This window comes from Synchiropus splendidus, chromosome 18, assembly GCF_027744825.2.
Source record: "Synchiropus splendidus isolate RoL2022-P1 chromosome 18, RoL_Sspl_1.0, whole genome shotgun sequence".
Taxonomy (NCBI): domain Eukaryota; kingdom Metazoa; phylum Chordata; class Actinopteri; order Syngnathiformes; family Callionymidae; genus Synchiropus; species Synchiropus splendidus.
This window is the reverse complement of record NC_071351.1, coordinates 9,297,527-9,316,270: the sequence shown is the minus strand read 5'-3', so window position 1 is coordinate 9,316,270 and position 18,744 is coordinate 9,297,527. Positions and strand designations below refer to the sequence as shown.

At 43.4% G+C, this 18,744-nt stretch overlaps 2 protein-coding genes across 9 annotated transcripts in view; both read left to right on the top strand.

The window, feature by feature from the left end:
- Positions 1-11,871, top strand: part of her9 (hairy-related 9) — a 28,455-nt gene extending 16,584 nt beyond the window's left edge. The window contains exons 3-7 of one of the 2 annotated variants that reach the window (XM_053848479.1): positions 8,777-8,843; positions 9,113-10,589; positions 10,694-10,789; positions 10,871-10,958; positions 11,044-11,871. In XM_053848479.1, coding sequence (XP_053704454.1) covers positions 10,482-10,589; positions 10,694-10,789; positions 10,871-10,958; positions 11,044-11,609 — 858 coding nt within the window. In that variant the 5' untranslated portion in view covers positions 8,777-8,843; positions 9,113-10,481 and the 3' untranslated portion in view covers positions 11,610-11,871. The remainder of the gene's footprint in view (positions 1-8,776; positions 8,844-9,112; positions 10,590-10,693; positions 10,790-10,870; positions 10,959-11,043) is intronic. The other variant, XM_053848480.1, reaches the window with a different exon arrangement.
- Positions 1-18,744, top strand: part of noc2l (NOC2-like nucleolar associated transcriptional repressor) — a 116,830-nt gene that overhangs the window by 16,590 nt on the left and 81,496 nt on the right. The window lies entirely within an intron of this gene.

Sequence of the window (18,744 nt, the reverse complement as noted above, 5' to 3'; positions counted from 1 at the left end):
TGTATGACTCAAGCTTCACCCATTTACAAAACAACGAGTCTCCATCTCTAAACTAAAAGCACATCATAAAAAGACAACCCCATTGTAAACTTGTGAACTTTGGTAACAAAATGTTTCTGACCTCTGCAGTGTTACCTGCCCAGGACGGTCAGAGGGTTAAACAGAGCCAGGGGGCTCAGCTGTTGCTTTTCCAATCTGAATAAAACCGCGCTGCCCTCCCTACTGTTTCATTCAACTGTAATTTAAAGGTGTGGAATTGACAGGAGAGGCAAACTTTGCATACAAACAAATGTTGAGTTCAAACCATGAACCATCAACCCTAAAAACAGAATTTTGTCCTGTACTGGTGGGCTAAACTTAGGCCTGTCAAAATAAGTTCTGAAGATACATTATAACATATTTGTTTAATTTATTGTGAAAGCTGCTACAATTGCCACGTTTGTTGTACATTTGTTATTTATTTGTTTGTACTTATTTTGGGCTGTATTATACCCCTTGACTGGGAGCTACAACTTACAAGGAGAACAGCAAGCATTTCAGAAGTTCTTTTCAGAAGTTTTCAGAAAACAAAAAATGTCAATAATTCTGTTACATTTTTGCATTTTGAATTCAAAACACAAACACTATTCTGTAGATGAAGGTGACACTGTGATCCAATCTACTCAGGCAGATGTGCAAATATATAGATGGAATTCCCTACTATACAACCGGAGCCAGACGGCGAGGAATTGCAAGTCTCCAGTCTTAATGCAATTGTTCATAGGGGTCCGGACCCACGCAGTCCCTGCAGACATACCTCGACATTAGCAATGCGTGCTGATAATGAAGTAATAGTTTGGCTGACGAGGTCTTAGGTGAGTGAACTGGGCCGTGAGACTTCAAAGCAAATAAGCACTGAAGCTTGTTTTATAGATTGTTGGTACTGCTGTGATAGCATCACCATAAACAGTTATAAATGTGCTGTCTCAGTCGGATCAGGATGATTCTATTCGATGCTCTGAGGCAACCTAGAGAGAGATGTGTGGCATGATGATGCAGCCATATGGTTTCTCCTGGACTGCACTGAAACATTTTTCATGTTCTGGTTTGTGCGAGAAATCTCAGAATCAGCAAGTATCAGAATCAGCGGTGCCTGCCATCACTTCACACTCACTACCACCAGAACAAGGTCTTGGCCCTGGTGGTCCGTGTTAGCCCTGGGCCAGCCTCCAGGTGGGCTCTTCTAATGAGCTCCAGTCGCAGCTCTGGCTGGGCCTCTTCTTCCCGTGGTTGCAGGGGGGCCATGGCGGGGTTCTGGGGTCTGCTGGGCAGGTCATCACCACGCAGGGGGCTGGGGATGGGACAACATGGAGAAACCCAACAAGAGGAGATGAACGTTCACACTTTTCAGACCTTATTAATGGTGAGTTTATATACCAGTGTGGGAAGAGCTAGCATAAGAGAAAAGGTTGCGCCACATGGAGTATGAGGAAACAGAAGTGCATTTTGTGCTCTTTGATCCGTGCTTATTGTAATTGACTGCACAGTAGTCCACTTGTTGGCCTACTTGCTGAATGAACCAGGCGGTAGGTCCACTTTGTCTTAGCAGTTTGAGATATACCAGAGTAAACAGCGATACATGTGAAAGAGCAAGCAGTGACTAATGGGAGTGTTTGTCTGATGCTGCCAGCCTCCGCTTTTGTTTCCTTAGTGTTTGATGTGATTGATACATGTTGTTTTCACAGACACAAATCGTCTCCTCTGCCATGTTTGGCCCAAAATAAAAGTTAAAAGCAGGGTATGCTGTCAAGTGTGTGAATTTTCACTTCAGAGGGTGAAAGGACAAGAGATGTGTTTGGGGTACGAGGGAACTCCTTGATGAAAGGATGACACAAGAAGTGACCGCAAACATGGCCCCGGGTTTCGCCTTTGATAGTGACGCTATCTCGCTGAAATAGACTGCTATTAGTGATTCGCCCAAATAAACTAGGAATGTATTTAATATTGTACTTTTCAAATGAAACTCAGTGGAGGAAAGGTGTCAGACCACGACCACGAGGAATGGTTCAGCTTGCTTTTGGATAGACAACCATACAACTTTCAATTAATTCATTCAGAAAACACTTTGTACTAATGTAGCCATTAGTAATGTGCATTTTGACTAAAATATGATATCTTGTGTCTTTCAAAGTCAAATTAGGATTCATATATCCATATGTATTGTTGGGATCACTCCTTTTTTGGTGATGGTGGAGACAAAACAGCACTAACATTCCAAGTTGAAGTTGATTTGAAGTGCACTATTTGCTAAATCCATTCAAACACCCTCAACAGAAAGCAATGTGTCCATGTCCACACTTACTGTATCACATTATCTCATTCATAACAGTCTGAATCACAATTGTAGACTGAATAAACATTATGGCACGTTGGAATTGAGTTTATTGCTTGTGGTGGAGATAAAATAAAATTGGTTGATCTGGGGCTCCATTTTTGCTCATGCTGGACCCCCTGAGGTGTTGGTCAGTCTGGTTGGAATAGCTCAGCCTCTAGAGTTCACACCAAAGCTATAAAGAGCTCTTTGTCAACCCGAGAGCGGGGTCATCTCTCTCTTCCACTGCCCAGTAACCCATCACATTCTCTACCTTTCTTATGATTTTGTTTGGGCCACAAACCCCCGAACAAAAGTCCAAAGGCTTGTATTATTCGCAAGAAATAGAATAAAAGATTAATTTGCATTGATTTTGAGTGACCACAAAAGGAGTCATTTTTTTGGGGAGAGAAACCGGATAGCCAAGCATTTCTCCATCCAACCGAATTCAACAAAAACAACAATAGTAGCAATTCTTATGGCTATCAAGCAGGCAAATCCCCAAAATTGCTGCTTTGTATAATATTAGTTTGAAGGATTTTCCACTTAGTCTGTATATTCATGGCTTCAATGTGACTTTTGTGTGCAGTTTACGCTTTTTTGGTGACAATATGAAAATCAATCAGTCAACATTTGAATAATTTGAGAGCGCTGGCAGTAGTTATTCACCCAAAACAGACTGAGAATGTTAACTCGAAGACAAATACGTCTCTATCTGTCTGCGTTTGTCACTTTGACTGATTCACCAGCATCTGTGAAGTTTCCTGTTCTCTTTCTTACTGTGTTTGGTTTTCCCTGAATGGATTAGACACAAACTTAGGTCATCGTAAAGGACGATTCAGGGTGATTTTCTGCCCAATTTTTGCAGGTTATTTTGTTTACTTGAGCTTGGACTTGAACATAATGGAACTGACATCAATCGAGGAAGGCATAACATTGTTTAAGCAAAACTAAAGCTGTTAGTTGGGGTTGTCGCAATGGCTTCCTCATAGGATTCAATTTGACTGAGCCTTCGAGACATTTAAATTGTGCTGAATCACAAGTTTCTCCAACTCAGGTATTCAACAATAGGGAGTAATGAAATGTGATTACTTTTCTGATCTTCAGAACATAGATCAGGGCTATATAGATCTATATATAGATATCTATATCTATGACCTGTCAATAAGTAAAGTGACCGCACAGGATGGCTAGATTGGAATGAGGAAAACAGCGGTTAGTTGTGATGGTATTTCGATTTCAGATCTCAGAGAGCTGTTCAGAGAGCCAGACTCTTCATTGGAAGAGCCACATCTGGCTTGCGAACCATAGGTTCCTGACCCCTGACATAGATGTATTTGTCATTCAACTTTCATGAATATTTGAAATTTCCTTGTTTGTTCTCACGTCATATTTGAATGTTAGTGTTGAATGTTAGTGTTTTGTCCAGATGGTTTTTAAACTATAAATATTAATTTGGCCATGAGTTCAATCATTGCTCTCTTGTTAAGCATAGTTTTTACTGTTTAGCTGACTTTAAACACGGTGTCCTTGTACAAACCAAATCACTGCAGAGCTCTGTTTGAGTCTCTTCACATTTAGTTTTGTTAGTATCATGAGTGCACTCTGAATAAATATCAAATCATAGAGTGTGATCATGTCATAAAAATGGCTTGTGGATTCATGTTATGCGCCATTTACTCCCACTGTGCGTGTTTGTAGCATGCTTTAAAGACATCATGATAACTGACATTTTCAGTAACTCATTTCAGAATATTACATTCTATTGGAAGTTGTGATCATTTGGTTGTGGAAAGTTTTAAGCTCTTAAGGACTTGTCCGTTTGGAGTGGATTGTTACCAATGAGGCTATAGATCTGGCTTCCTTGGCCAATGGCCACCTTCTTTGACACTGCATTTTGCTCTAAGTTGTTGTAATATTTACAGTACGGACCATAAGAAAAAGGAGTCAAAGAGAACAGAACAAATCCAGATTAACGTGTTGTACTTTGGCATTTCCTTGATGGCTGGATTTTCTTTGCCCTCAGCGTTTGATCCTTTGTCTCCCCAGTGCCCACCCTCTGTTTTAATTCCAGGATCTTGTATGCAGAGGGACGAGGAAGAGGGGGTAGCCCATCTCATGTAGAGAAACCTTGTCCCAGAGTGGCTCCGAGGGCCATATCTGTCATAGCACATTCTGGAGTGGAGCCCTGATATGAATGAGTGGAGGTGCGGAGCCCAAGCTGCAAGTGTGCAGCTCAAAAGAACACTCAAATGCTGTAATGTAATTATGTGGACAGTCCCTCAGATCCATTAGCCTGAAACTCTCCGGCCTCTCATTCAGTCGGCTGAGCTGCCATGTCTTGACTCAGAGGGGGGGTCTCTGAAGTCATCTGAAAGGAACTCCTCTGTACTCATTGTCCTCATTGTCTTTGCTGGCCTGTTATTAGCGGAAGAATCAAATTTCAGAACAGTGCAGATGAAACTCTGGGGATTTTACAGTCTCTGAAGGGGGGAGGGTTATTCCCGTCGAGCACCAATCAAATCATGTTACAGTGCATGTTGTTTTAGATAGATAAATCAATAATCACCGCATCATACTATTTGAGTTTTCTCACATTTGGCAAAAATAGCAACTTATCTGAACGACACCAATGTGTATGAGAGCTAAAATCTGAATCAAAGTAGCTTTTTTTTCTAAATGTATGCAGCAACAGCAAATAATTTCTATAACTTCATTTTATCTTTACATTTCAGTCTTGGAAACTACCTCATATGCTCCTTCTCTGTGCGACTAATGTAACAAACACAGACTTTTTAGCTATCATCAGGCTTGCTAAACTGAGGGGACTCTCATCTCATTCTCCTCCACTTGTTTTCTCACTCATTCCCTACTGGGGAGGCAGTGGTGCTGGTGCCCTTTTCCACCTGCTTGGTGAGAAGCTGGGGACACATCCACAACAGGCCTCTCAGAGGGCACATGTAGATGTACATTCAAGATTTATTGTGGGAGGAATCTGGTGTGTCTGGAGAAATTCCTCTCAGCAGCGCTAACAGCTATGTCATCGTGCTGCCTATACCAAGAGATGTGAATCAAATTTTAACTTCAGTTTGTTGCTTCATGTTGTGTGGGTGTGACCGAACATTTTCACCAGTTTGGATAACCAGTATCATAAACAGGTGCCTTAGTGTATCATAACTAGAACCCAGAGTCCTATATTAAATACATGACATGCCATTTAGTGACACTTTACCATGATTTTACAAGACAGCTCATAATTATTTCTAGATTTTGACTCAGAGTTCCTTGATCTAATCTCTGCTGCCGTCTCAGCCTGGTAGTTACAGCCCCCGTCCACACATTTGTAAAGTTAGTTAAAAGCTATTTAACAAGTTGGCCATGAAAACTGCGGTGCTAACTTAGCACTAGGATGAAAGTAGTAGATTGCATTAGCCTTGTCGTTTACAAAACAACCCTCGGGCATTTGCTTAAGAATCAAATTAAAGGTTCCAGCGATTTCCAAGATTTGATTTGGTGATTTTAACTTCTTTGTGTTTACCTAATCTCTGGCATTCACACAGACACCAGTGGAAATGTCCAAATGCGTCACTGCACAACTTTAAAGGCCTTTCCCGTGTATTGCGGCCTAGTGACCCATTCTAAATAACCTATATCATTCGGGAACTGCGCTTTATAAAGGAGTCCATTGGGGCGGCTGCTGAAAGGCTTTTTTCGCTGGAAGCCTGGATGAAAAGTGCAAAGAAGAGGATAAAGGGAAAAGTATAGGAGATGTCAGGACGCCTTTGGAAGGAAAACAAACTGCAGCGACCAATGTGAGTTGACTTAATCTGATTAGGCTAACCTCATCAACAGCCCACTTAAAAGAGAGAAGAAAGCCTTGAATTGGGGCGAGAAGCAGGAGAAAAGGGTCTCTCTCTGTTCAGAAAGCCAAAGAGGCTGCGTGAATGCACCACATTGTACTGGACATGCTGGTCTGCAGATGGCAAAATGACAACAAGGCGCTTGAAAAGTGAGGCAAATATAATTGACGTGAGGAAATTCATTTTTTCCTGCAGGTATGAAAACAGCTGCGAGAGTAATGAGATTACGAATGAATTCATGCCAGGAAAAATTCCTTTTTCAATCATGTTGGACGTGCGGACATTCATCTTTAAATCTGCCGACAGCTATAGAAATAACACGAATAATAAGAGCGCCACACTGGTTTTGGTAATACATCAAAGTTTGTGTGGTCAAAGAGCAGGTGCATGTTTAGCTAAAATAATAAACATGTTCCAGCATTCCCAGGCACATGAAAACCACACCAAACAGTTAGTGGAGTATCCAAACTATTTGTTTAAGCTTATTGAAATGCACAATATGAGATCAACATTTTAGTTGTATTGCTATTGCACCAGGGATGTTGACTTGGGCTTTTTGTGTATACAGACATTCAGCTAGGAGGGTTAAGATTGTGAGGAAAATGGTGTCAAGGTCTTCAGAGAGTCACTTAGTGTATATCATAATGATGGGTAGGTCCCCGAATTTGTTGTTTGGATGTTGCCTGATGAGCAAGAAGGTGATGGAAGGCAGCCATACTTTTGTTATTCCGCAGCCGCAAATGTTTTAGGACGCATGAGCAGTGTTTCATGAAAATTGCCGTGATTTATTTTTATAATTCACACACTGGTACTGTAAATCTGGCATAACTCATACCCAGCAGGACGACCTTTGTGTGCGACATTAGGGAAAGGCAGCCAAACACAAGTGTTGCTGTTATTACTATGGATCAGTCTTGATCAAGCTGCTCTGTGTGAGCAGAGATTACTGGGCCAAAACTAGCCAAAGGAAAGCGAATTGACTCTGCACATGGATTTAGAGAAGTGCTACAGCGCATTGTGGAGCATCGAATTAAGCCGACGGTAGTGAAATGGAGCTGCAGCAGTCGACAACAGACTGCTGAAGTCCGGCAAATCTGCAAACACAAGTTTCTCTTCTGGCCTCCTGCAAACCTCATAAAGCCAAGTCAGAAAGTACTTTAACGCTTACTGCACAAGTGATGCTCTTATTTTGATCCTTGCATTCCACTGCCTCCTTCAGTAGCCATCCGAGAATCCAATCACTTGTGATGAAGGGAAATTCCTGTTATTTCTAATACCCTCACTGACGTTAAAAAGAGGATTTCCAAAGGCTAAACTGAATTGTCAGTTCAAAACTAATCTCAACTTGTAAATGTTGAGATCAGGAATTGCGACTCATTTTCACAGACATGTTGATGATGCCAAAGTTGACTGATGTTTCTGGAATGCGGGTGCTAGTTGTTAACTTACAAGCCCTACCAACAAAACTGATCTGTTCATGAAGCTTCTTATCATATGAGTCATTTCAGCTTGGCATAAAATAATTGATAACTAAAAGCAGTAACTAGACCGCTGATGTCACGTTCAACAGGTGCAATTCCCCCTTTTCAGGGCAGTTTTGCATGAATTGTACGACTGCTGGGAGTTGTGGTGTAATCTGTGTACTGGTCTGTGTGATTCGTGCCGATCCCAGAGCAAATAAAGGCGATGTGAGCTGGAGCACACACAGCTAGCCCTTGAGACCTGGGATCCTGGGTAAACAGGAGTGCGGCATGCTTCAGCCCAGTAGCTCACCCACAGAGCCACGTCCACAACAATGACAGATACTCAACAAGAACAGGATTTAGCAAAACTTTATTACATTTGGTCTTTGCCAATAGACTGTTGCTCCAAAGAAGATCTAGGACTTAGTCACCAGTTTGACTTTTAAGCCACCTTTGAAACGTAATGCTTGCTGGGCAATATCCTTTATTTCTGCCACAATATCTTTTACGTCATCTGTTCATTTTGAAGTTTACTTCTGTGCACAGTGTCTTTTTGTACAATTTGTGATCTTACTTTTGCACACACTTGTTCTAAACATGATAATGTCTGATCATAAATATATGTATATGATCATGGAACCAAGGTGGTCTTGGGGTGACGACCTTTGCTGATACCTCCCTTTGTTGATTCTGTATTTTTGCAAATTTTATTGCAGCGTTGATCCGGTATGGCGTGTAACGAAGATGCGCCACCGTGTGGCGCATACTGGTTTCCCGTCCTCTTCATCTGCTCGTTTCTACCCTCACATGACTGCACAACTTAAAAAAAAAATTAAAATGAAAACAGCGTTAAATTATTGACACAATTTGATTAGATATTTCTATTTGTATGTTGATAACGGAACTTGTTTTATTTATTAATAATATATTGTGTTCCTGCCTTTTCCCTCACATTTGTTAATCTTATTTAGTGCTTTTATTCTGCTTTATTGAGAGTGTTTTATCTTTCAGTTACTATTTTCAAGTGCCATTTTTAATTTAATTTAATTTTGAACTCAATTTCTTCACAGATGAATAATAGTCTCACATTTGTTTTAGTGCAGTTGGAACTCAAAGTGGCCGCCAGGTGTCCCTCTTCTCCCACAACCTAAAAGTCTGGGCTTCTCAAAGGTCCGCGTTCTTGCATTTCACACGAGTGTCTTCTCGCAGCGTTTATTAATACGACTGCAGTGGCCTTATTTCGTTTGCTCGAGTGGTTACAGTGAAGATTCACTTCCTTCCTTGGCAGTTTGCATTCATGTGTTATGATTGAGTGTAGTTGGATTTAAAGAGGCTCCTCTGAGGCAACTTGGGAAGTCATGAGTCACACTTGTCTGACTTGTCACGAAGCATAACTGACGACTGTACAGGTGATGGTGACGTACTCCTGTGATCTGCAGGTTGTGGCACGTGCTCGGCGCAAAGGAAGAGTGTGAATGGCACGCGGACAGATGTGCCCCCACCCTCTCCTGCCCTTCCACAATGATTGACACATAGCTGCCGCCTCAGCCAATCGGAGAGTGCGATTCATAATTTGCATAAAGAGGTAACTCGTGATTGGCTGAGAGCGTGCCGCTGCTCTAAACCGCCTCGTGCCGTTACAGATGTGGCCGATGCTCTTCATTTATCGTTAGGAAAAAAAAAGATAAATGAAGCGATATATATATATATATTTTTCACCTTTTTTAAATATATACTGTATACACTCACACACAACACACTCTTTGTGTTGGATACATTCAGACCCAATAATAGTCCCAAGTCTATAAACGTTCGATGCTGTCAGTTTGAATAAACTTAAAGAAGACAATTTAAGTGGTTTCATATCCATTGCAGCGACATACCGCCATTTAATCTAATATTTACCTTTTTTTTTTGTCACCAACACAAAATATCTCTGGACACATATGTTTATTAATTATTATTTGTATTATAAATACAAATATTATGTGGAAACCTGGTCATGTTGTAGTATAGTATAGTATATAAGTAATCTTCTGTGTGTAAACAAAACGCATGATCTTGTTTCACTCTTGAAGTTATTATTTACTTTTGAATTTTATCTTATTGAAATGTCTTTTGTCACGATTTTCGTCGATGAGGGAATTGACCAGAAGTTTTAATACGCTGGTCTCTTGTCCTCAAATGCTGTGGCGATGGGTTTTCCGAGTTGGTCAGAGGAGGAATTGTTCTAGTAGGAATACCTGCAAACTAGTGGGAGACTCGAAAGAGTTTCAGTTGGGATGAAAAGTCATTCAAAACTAGTTGAAAAATGTGCTCTTAAATGCCCCTGTCCAAAAAAGGGCTCATTTTTTATGTTAGTTTTTATTGGCAGAATCTTGAATCTTGTTATTAATTTAGTGTGACGGAATCTGTCAGCACTCACACACCACCAGAAGCGGAGTTGGAGCGCAGTCCCGGTCTCCGTCACTGACAGTCGGGCCGCCGCCGCCGCTCGCTCCGCTTTGTTGTCGGTCCCTGCAGGGCTGATTGAGCAGCGCGTGACTGACGGCTCGCAGGGGTGTTGACCAATGAGCGGCCGGCCTCGCGCCCGGCGGCTGATGACGCGCGCTGATTGGTTGAGGCGAGTGTGGGAAAGAATGCAGAGAGGGTTTCACACGAACTGGGAGCACGCGAGCCGGATATAAATAGGTGCGTGGCGCGTGTCGCCACCAGAACCCGAGAGGAGTCGTGGATCCGCACACGCCGACTGATCCGTGGACTAGAGAGACGCACCCGTGGATTTACTCTTCCGTTTTTTGATCCATCATGCCTGCTGACACGATGGAGAAGCAGACCGCATCTCCTCTGGCTGGAGCTCCCGCAAACGGATCCCACACACCGGACAAACCCAAGAATGCCAGCGAGCACAGAAAAGTACGTATATCAGACCTTTATCCAACACCTGTCACGTGTTTGCCGTGTTGAAATGTTCTTTATAGTCAGGCTCGGTTGTTAAAAGTACTGTTTTCTCTCTCCAGTCATCCAAACCCATCATGGAGAAACGGCGCCGAGCCAGAATCAACGAAAGTCTCGGTCAGCTCAAGACTCTCATCCTGGACGCACTGAAGAAAGATGTAAGCTTATATTTCACCAGCTTCAACGTTCCAAACAAGATTTGAATCCAGGTTTAATGCGCTGCATCTTCCTTCCGACAGAGCTCCAGACACTCCAAACTGGAAAAGGCAGATATCCTGGAGATGACAGTGAAGCACTTGAGGAACCTGCAGCGGGTCCAGATGAGCGGTAAGTTTAGCAATTCTAGTCAAGCTCACATTGCAGACTGTAGCATGTGAACGCGGCATTAATGTGTCTGTTTGTTCCTCCACAGCTGCGCTCTCGCCCGATGCTTCCGTGCTCAGCAAGTACCGAGCCGGATTCAACGAGTGCATGAACGAAGTGACTCGATTTCTGTCCACCTCCGAGGGGGTGAACACGGAGGTCCGCTCCAGGCTCCTCGGCCACTTGTCCAGCTGCATGGGCCAGATGATGTACCCGCAGCAGGCCCCGTCTCAGCCGGCGCACCTCGCACAGCCACTCCATGTGCAGCTTCCCTCCACGCTGCCACTCAGCGGAAGCGGCATGGGATCCAAGATCAGCCCGGCTGACTCCGTGTCCCCGAAGGTGTTCGGGGGCTTCCAGCTGGTGCCTGCTACGGATGGACAGTTCGCATTTTTGATCCCTAACCCAGCCTTCGCCTCCGCAACCATCCCGCTTTACGCAAACACTGGAGTCCCCGTTGCAGTGAGCTCCAGTCCCACTCACGGCGGATCGGCACCCACGGTGTCGTCTCCGGTCCACGGCATGACCTCCTTCTCAGGCGGATCCCAGGTGGCCAGTCCGGTCGCTGTGAGCCCTGGCCCGGAAAGCAGCGAGCCAGTGTGGCGACCCTGGTAGCGAGAGACTTGAACTCAGAAATCTACTTCATAGTTTCGTTTTATGGAACTGGTGCCTTAAAAATGTTTTCTTTTTCTATGAATCATCTATGTCCAAAATTTGGATGTGGGTGACGAAGACACTTGCAGATGAAGATTTGTTTTTGCTGAAGTACTTTTTATGAAAAGTTTTAGTTTTGTACAGAGTCATTGTTATACCAAAGCTGTGTTTTATATTCTATATTGTGATGAAGAAAATGTTTTAATAAAAGTCAACCGTTAAAATCAACAATCCCCTTGTCTGTTCTCTCTTACATTTGGCGGGACCTGTGTACAGCTGTGCCCCTGATGTGGGGGGAGTGTTTGTCTTCTGCTCCAGAGGTAATTAAAAGTTTGAAAAGAGGGTCTCATCCTAAATGCAGCGGGATCTTTGAGAAGTCCCGAGCGCTATTCATGAGCCTGGGAAATGCACTCAGGGGTTAATGTCACTAACAGATTGGCTCTGTGAAAGGGGAATATGGAAGGATCCTCGCTTTCTTTTGTGTGGATCAATTGTTCAATCCCACTCCCGGTGGGCCGGTTCTTCCATAAAAGAGAAAACGAGGGAAAAGTTCGTCGCGCCGAAGATGAGATCCGCGCGTCTTTACGCGTCAAGTTTTAGTGTTAACTTTACGCGCCCGGACATGTGGGTGTATTTCTGGTGGCGTGGTGCTGGCCGTGTGTCTGCCACTTGCTGTTCGTGGGCCCCTTTGGTCCGGATTAGATTACTGAACCCGCGCCACTCAATACTCCAGCGTCGCGTCGTGCGCGCACCTCAGGATGTAAACCTTACACGCTTTCCCTGCGCGTAAAATTTGATCGCAAGATGCTGACAAAACGCAAAGAGTGAAGTGAAAACTAGTTAAAATGTAGGTAATCACCCTGCAACACCAAATATCACCTGCAAATATCGATGCAAGTGACTCAAGTTTTAAATATAAATGGCATATTAAGTATGTGATGGTTGCCGAATTGTATTAAATGCTGTCCGTTATCTGATACGTCTAACACGATTTTAGAACGTTTATGATCGTATTGAATCAGATTTAACGACTGAAAAATGAAGTTTTTATTTGTGACTGAGGACCTGCTCAGGACACTGTGACTCCAGCAGTTTCATGCATTTTATAATATCAAGAATGAAGTATGAGGAAATTTATTCTGGTTGAGAAAAAAGCAAAATACAATCTGAAGGAACATATATAACGACTGCAAATACAGGATGACTAATAGGAACTTTTTTTCAACGTTGTACTGGAGTTGAGCTTTGGATGAGTTCGGCAAGTTTCAAAAACCTCTTCTGGTAACCTGGTACTTTCCCTCCCATCATCTTTTGATTGCTATGCGTCACTCGTTCTTGTTCTCGCCCGAGGTGCCCTGCAGATGACACCGGCCAACCATGCTGGCAGAGCGCATGAGCGGCTTCTGCGGTTGCTTCCACTGCCTCCGTGTCTGAGTTAATAGTTCAGAGATGTCGTTGTGGAGCTGAGGTCGTGAGAACTGAGCGAACCAGTTTGACTGCGGTCGGGCATCGAGCCAGTCAGTAAATCCCCGGTGAGGAGGCGGCAGGCGGACGCGCACACACTCGCACCCTCTCGCAGACACACACGACCTCCTGATCTGGTGTAAACACAGAGCCGACTGTTCACAGACTTGATCATGTCAAGGGAGGGATCCAAGCTGGAATATCTGAAGATGAGAACTATCTCAGCCCTTAACTGTTCAGACAAACACTCAAGTCTGTCACTCATCTTCGGCATGAGAGCGCAGGGTGTTTAAACTAAGATGACGCATGCACATCCTTTTCACATGGAGAAGCAACAGCTCTACTCCAAGTCTCTGGAGGATGGTACAAATTCTCACTTTCAAGTCACTTGTTTCAGCCTCGCGTGGTCGTCCTAAACCACCTCTTCTCCTTTATTTGGCAACATATTTCAAATTGAACTCATTTTTTGGGCGGAAATATTGTTGAATCCCATCCTCATAAGCCTAACTGCACAAGTGACAGAAGTGAGCAGACCCCATAAATCTCATCCAGGTGCCTCCTGGACCCCTCTCTGGTGAGCTGGTTCACCATGGGGAAGTGACCCCAGGGCAGCACCAGCACTCACTGGACAGATGATATCTCTTGGTTGTTGTGTTCCCCCAAGAAAGTAAAGGATGAGTGGAAAAGTCGTAGATCTCCGTACATCTCTGATGATTTCTGAACTTACACTGCCAGGGTGGCTATTGGTCAAGAGTTGCCAGCATGAAATCAGTGTTTGTTGCCTTGAACTACACGAATACATGAACAATATTTTTCATTCTCATCTTATTAAAAGATGTGATGTTCTTTGAACACACATTATGAGGCCAATGTTTCAACAGAACAGCAATAAATGGTCGTCATTTTATTCACTTTGATTTTATTTCAAGCCGATCTAAAATCTGGCGGGAGTCTGCCCATGTGAAACATTCCTATAGAGGGCTGGATGTCCCTGAGGGATCTGACCACCACTTCCCCTGGGAGCCCTCGCTATAGAAGTGGGGGGCACTGAAAGGAGGCGGGGGGGTCCTCAATTTATCAGTCTCATTAGCGAGTGAATGGACCGTCGCGCGCACCTCTGCCGCCAAACCTCTAATATGAGATCTCCCTCCAAAAACTCTTTGTCCCGCAGCAGCGCCTGTGTTTAGTGACCACCGAGGGTTCTTTCACATGCAGAGGCTGGACCCTCCAGTGTCCGCCGTTTCCTTATCAATGGAGGGAATCAGTGGATCGATATGAGCGATATCACCAGTCCGTTGCAGCTCAGTTGTGTTCAACTTTAAATTGTCGCATCGGAATGTATATATATAAAAAAAAACGTTCAAAGCTGCCCAGATGCGTCTTTTGTGTCGGTGTGCGCGTGTGCTTGTCAGAATGCCTTCGTGCGCATAACTGCATGATTTCATGAGAGATTCTGCGCTTGGATTCGTGCGTGTGTCACGAAAAGGTTTTCATATCTTCAATCAAATATTTGAAATATATAGTAGCCAGTCATTCAACTAGTCTGTAGTTCATACATTACATTATTTTAAAACCATGTATAAGTGCACTAGTCTGTAGCCGCACAGTGTCCTGTAGGGGGCAGTCGTTCAGATCACTTGACCTGTTAAATAGGAAGGTGAAGGTTGAATGTCTTGGGTTTAAGCCAGTGGTTCTTAACCTTGTTGGAGGCACCGAACCCCACCAGTTTCATATGCTCATTCACCGAACCCTTCTTTAGTAAAAAATAAAATATGATACACTAACTGCAGACTAGACTGAGGGGTGGACCTCTGCTGCGGAGGCTCCACCGAACCCCTGAGACCGACTCACCGAACCCCTAGGGTTCGATCGAACCCAGGTTAAGAACCACTGGTTTAAGCACTTGGATGCAGAGTGATATGAACATGTAATCTTTACGGTCTGAAGTACTGCAGGGATGAGGATTAAGTTTGCTTTGTGTTTGAAGTAGTAAAGTTGTGATGTCATCAACTTGCACAAATTTGGAGTTCATATTCAGCAATGTCAGATGGCAAAATAGTCTCTTTTAGGGCTATTTTGTGCATCATTAACATATTCAACTTATGTTAATGCCGTAGTTTGTAACTGTCTCAAACTGGTGGCATTGTTTTTTTTTTTTTTTTTTGAAGACTAGATTTTACTGAAGTGACATGGTGTCACAATGATGACACCTGCCTCACATTCTGATTTCACATTATCTTGACACAGAAATAAATCAAAACAAGTTGATTAATGACAGAATTATTTTAAGAAATTATTTCTTTTTTTTTTCTTGTGATTGGATGTCTTTGACTGAAGTCCACAAGAAAATGTCAAGGGTTAACTCTGACCTGTCCTGGTTCAGAGAATGAAGTGCCTGATAAGTTTTGTTCTGGTTCCAGGAAAAAAAACATATTGATAAATCTTGTGTAATTCGTGCGTGTTGCGTGGTGATTTTCAAGCCTCATATCTGCAAGATGTTGACTCATTATCATCTGCAGTTTACACGCTATTTTCCATAAATTGCCAAGTGATAAAGATTTCCATGAATGACATGAATGAATGAAATGGTACCGGTTGATGAATTGAAACTTCTGTTGGCAGTCTGTTGTGTCAAAATGGGTTTGGTTAAAATGTGCACTGTTGCCAGTAAATAGTTTGAGGACTCTACATCCGGGCGATTCCGATCTATATTTGTTGCTCTGAAGACGCTGCAGCTTCTAATACACAAGCAGATGTCTGGCATACTTTGGCTGCAGGTTCTGGTTGGTGAGAGGCGCAAGCCGGGTGGGCATCCGGGATTAGGTGTCTGTGTTCTGGTCCCTGCACCTGTCTCAAGTGAATCATTGGTGATGGAGTCCTGCAGGATCCAAGTTGAGGAGATGGTGTTGAAACTCATGACAGAACAGAAGCTGCAGGTGTTGGTGTCAGACAAATGTATTCCTCATCACTTGAAACAAAAACCAAACAGGCTATCCCAACATACTGAAGTGAAGACTGCTGCTGCCACCTCTCCCGATGCTATTTGATACAACTATATGTTTGAATGCTATTTTTTAACTCATACAACAGGCACCTCAAATACACAAGTACATCGTACTACATTACATAGCTAATACTGCTGATGCTGCAGCCACTACTACGGCCAGAAATACGACTTTATGGAGTTCGTGATCATATTTTCCTTGAAGCAGTGGCTTCACTTCATGTATTACCTTGACAGTGCATTATACAAACAGGTGGTTACTTATAGTATATATCAACCACCATGTATTGAATTATCTCTATGCAATTGTCTGCACCTTCAGTGAACTGTATTTATATTTGGAGCAGGGCTCACCCGGTGTAAGGCATTGGCTGTGTGCAGACGCAGGAGGTCAGGCTGGGTGGCCAGACGTGTCGGCTGTGATCAGATATCACAGGTTGTGTGTGCCGCGTGGCTCCGTTGATCCTTGCCGCTTGTCTGCACCACGTATTTATGAGTGTAGGTTCAGCTTTTCAGCAGCTTCTTCAGTTTCAACACATGAAGCTCGGCAACTGGTGCACTTTCCACAAGAGAAAGTGAAGGGTCCCCCTGTCAGGGCTGGAGGTCACCATGCCGGCTCCTCAGGAGCCCTGCCCTTAAATCTGACCATGATTTATTTATGTATTTATCTACTCAAGGGGTGGGGGTCATCCTTGTGTGCAGGCTTGGACAGCTGTTGATCTATTTCGGCACTGGCCGAACTTCAGCAGCAAGTGACAGGAAACCACTCTCCTAATCGTGCTCACATGGAGGAGGCGTGAAATTCAAACGGCTTTGAGATTATCTGATGCCATGACCCGGGGTTTCGCATGAATTACACATCCTGTCAGCATGAATGTGTGATCTCAGATTAATTTCGGTGAATGAGTTTCCGAGACACGTCTGTGGATTGATTCAAACACTTCAGTTCACACCTTCATTCTCGTAATAGATTTGTGTTTGAAAGCCTTGTCTAGATATTTTCTTTGCACGGAATGTGATTCCTTTTTGCAAAACTTACACACTTGACTCAGAAAGCAGTTCATTATCCATGACTTTGGTGGGAGTTGCAAGGAAATCGGAATCATCTTTGGTCACATATGTTGAAGGACGAATGTCAACACCTGACAGAAGAGTGCAGTTATGGTCCATGATCTCCAGCTCTGCTTGCTCCTTTCATAATGGAGAAGCATTGCCCCTGAAGCCCCAGAACTCACTAATTCACCCAGTGCTCTTGTTGTTTGTATAAATAAACTGTTCTGGTACCAATCTCTCTTGACTCATGGATGCCAGTTCAATATCCTTTCAGAACAGACCGAGATCTGACGAAACACCAGGCACACGTATGACATTGAATGTGTCTTCTACACCTCTTGTTGAGACGTGCCCTCCATCTGACACTTGAGGTTCTGACTCATATGCCACCGTCTGGCTCACTTGATTTCTTCCTCTCTTTGTGGTTGTGTGTGTGTGTCTTGGTGTGAGCGTGGGTGGTATGGGGAAGTGAAGTGCAGTCTGTTTTCAGAGGACAGTGTGAGAAAAAACCTTTGACCTACTTTGCAGATCGAAGCTGCAAGATAAATTATACTTTGCTCGAATGATCATCGTGAGGGGATAAATATCAGATTTTTTTTTCTTGAAATGAGTGTTGTACTCAGATACTATGTTGTTGTGATCGCTTGTCAGTGTATGCTTGTTTATATTTTTGAACAAAGTGTCCATTTTTAAATTTTAAAAAAGATCTCTGCTAATCAAAGAAGTAGTTTGTTTTGCCTCTTAAAATTATTTTTGTTGTGTGTTTGACTTCTTACTAAGTCCAAACTGACGAGTGGATCAGTGTGCTAGCAGTTGCATCTATCCAAGTCAGTGCCCTAGCACTGAATTCCGAGAAACACGACACAAAATGAACACTGACAAAGTGGCCAGGTTGGTAGCCCACTGTCTCTGTTCTTGTTTTCCATGTTACTTCTCCAATAATCTAGTTGTACTTTCTATCATCAAGGTCACCTTTGAAATATTTTTTCACCAGTTCCTCTCTCATATTATAAATAAAATATAACAAAAGGATATTCTGCTGAACATCTGTCTTTCCTGACCACACCAGAGCGTGTCCTCCATCAGGTGGTGACAGCCGTGCTGTGGAGAGAATTTTACCAACTCTGACACTGTAGAAAGAGTCGCATTGTCCCCTGAACAGGATGTCCTGGTCCTGGTCCTGGTCCCAGCTCGACCTTTGTATCTGTGGACCTCCTCAGAGCAGATGTGGCCAGATTCGAGGAAAGGTGCCACATTTTTTCTTTTCAGAAAACTGAGCCAGCAGACTGACTTGTCTATTTCCTCTCGCTTCTGAAACAGTGTGCCGTTTACTCGTAGCAGCAGAGTTATGACCAAGTCTTTCTTTCTTTTCTTCTCTCCTCCTCTTTTCATTCCCTGGGAAGGTAAACACACACACTCTTTGCTCCTGTTTTTTTTTTTCTAATAGTAACTGTTGAACATTGTGTGCTCCACTTGTGGTTTTACTGCCTGAGGGCAGCAGAGACAAGTGTCAATAAGTGGATGGGCTCTTTCCAAACAAACACTGATCCAGGGAAAGAGAGGGCACCGGTGGCT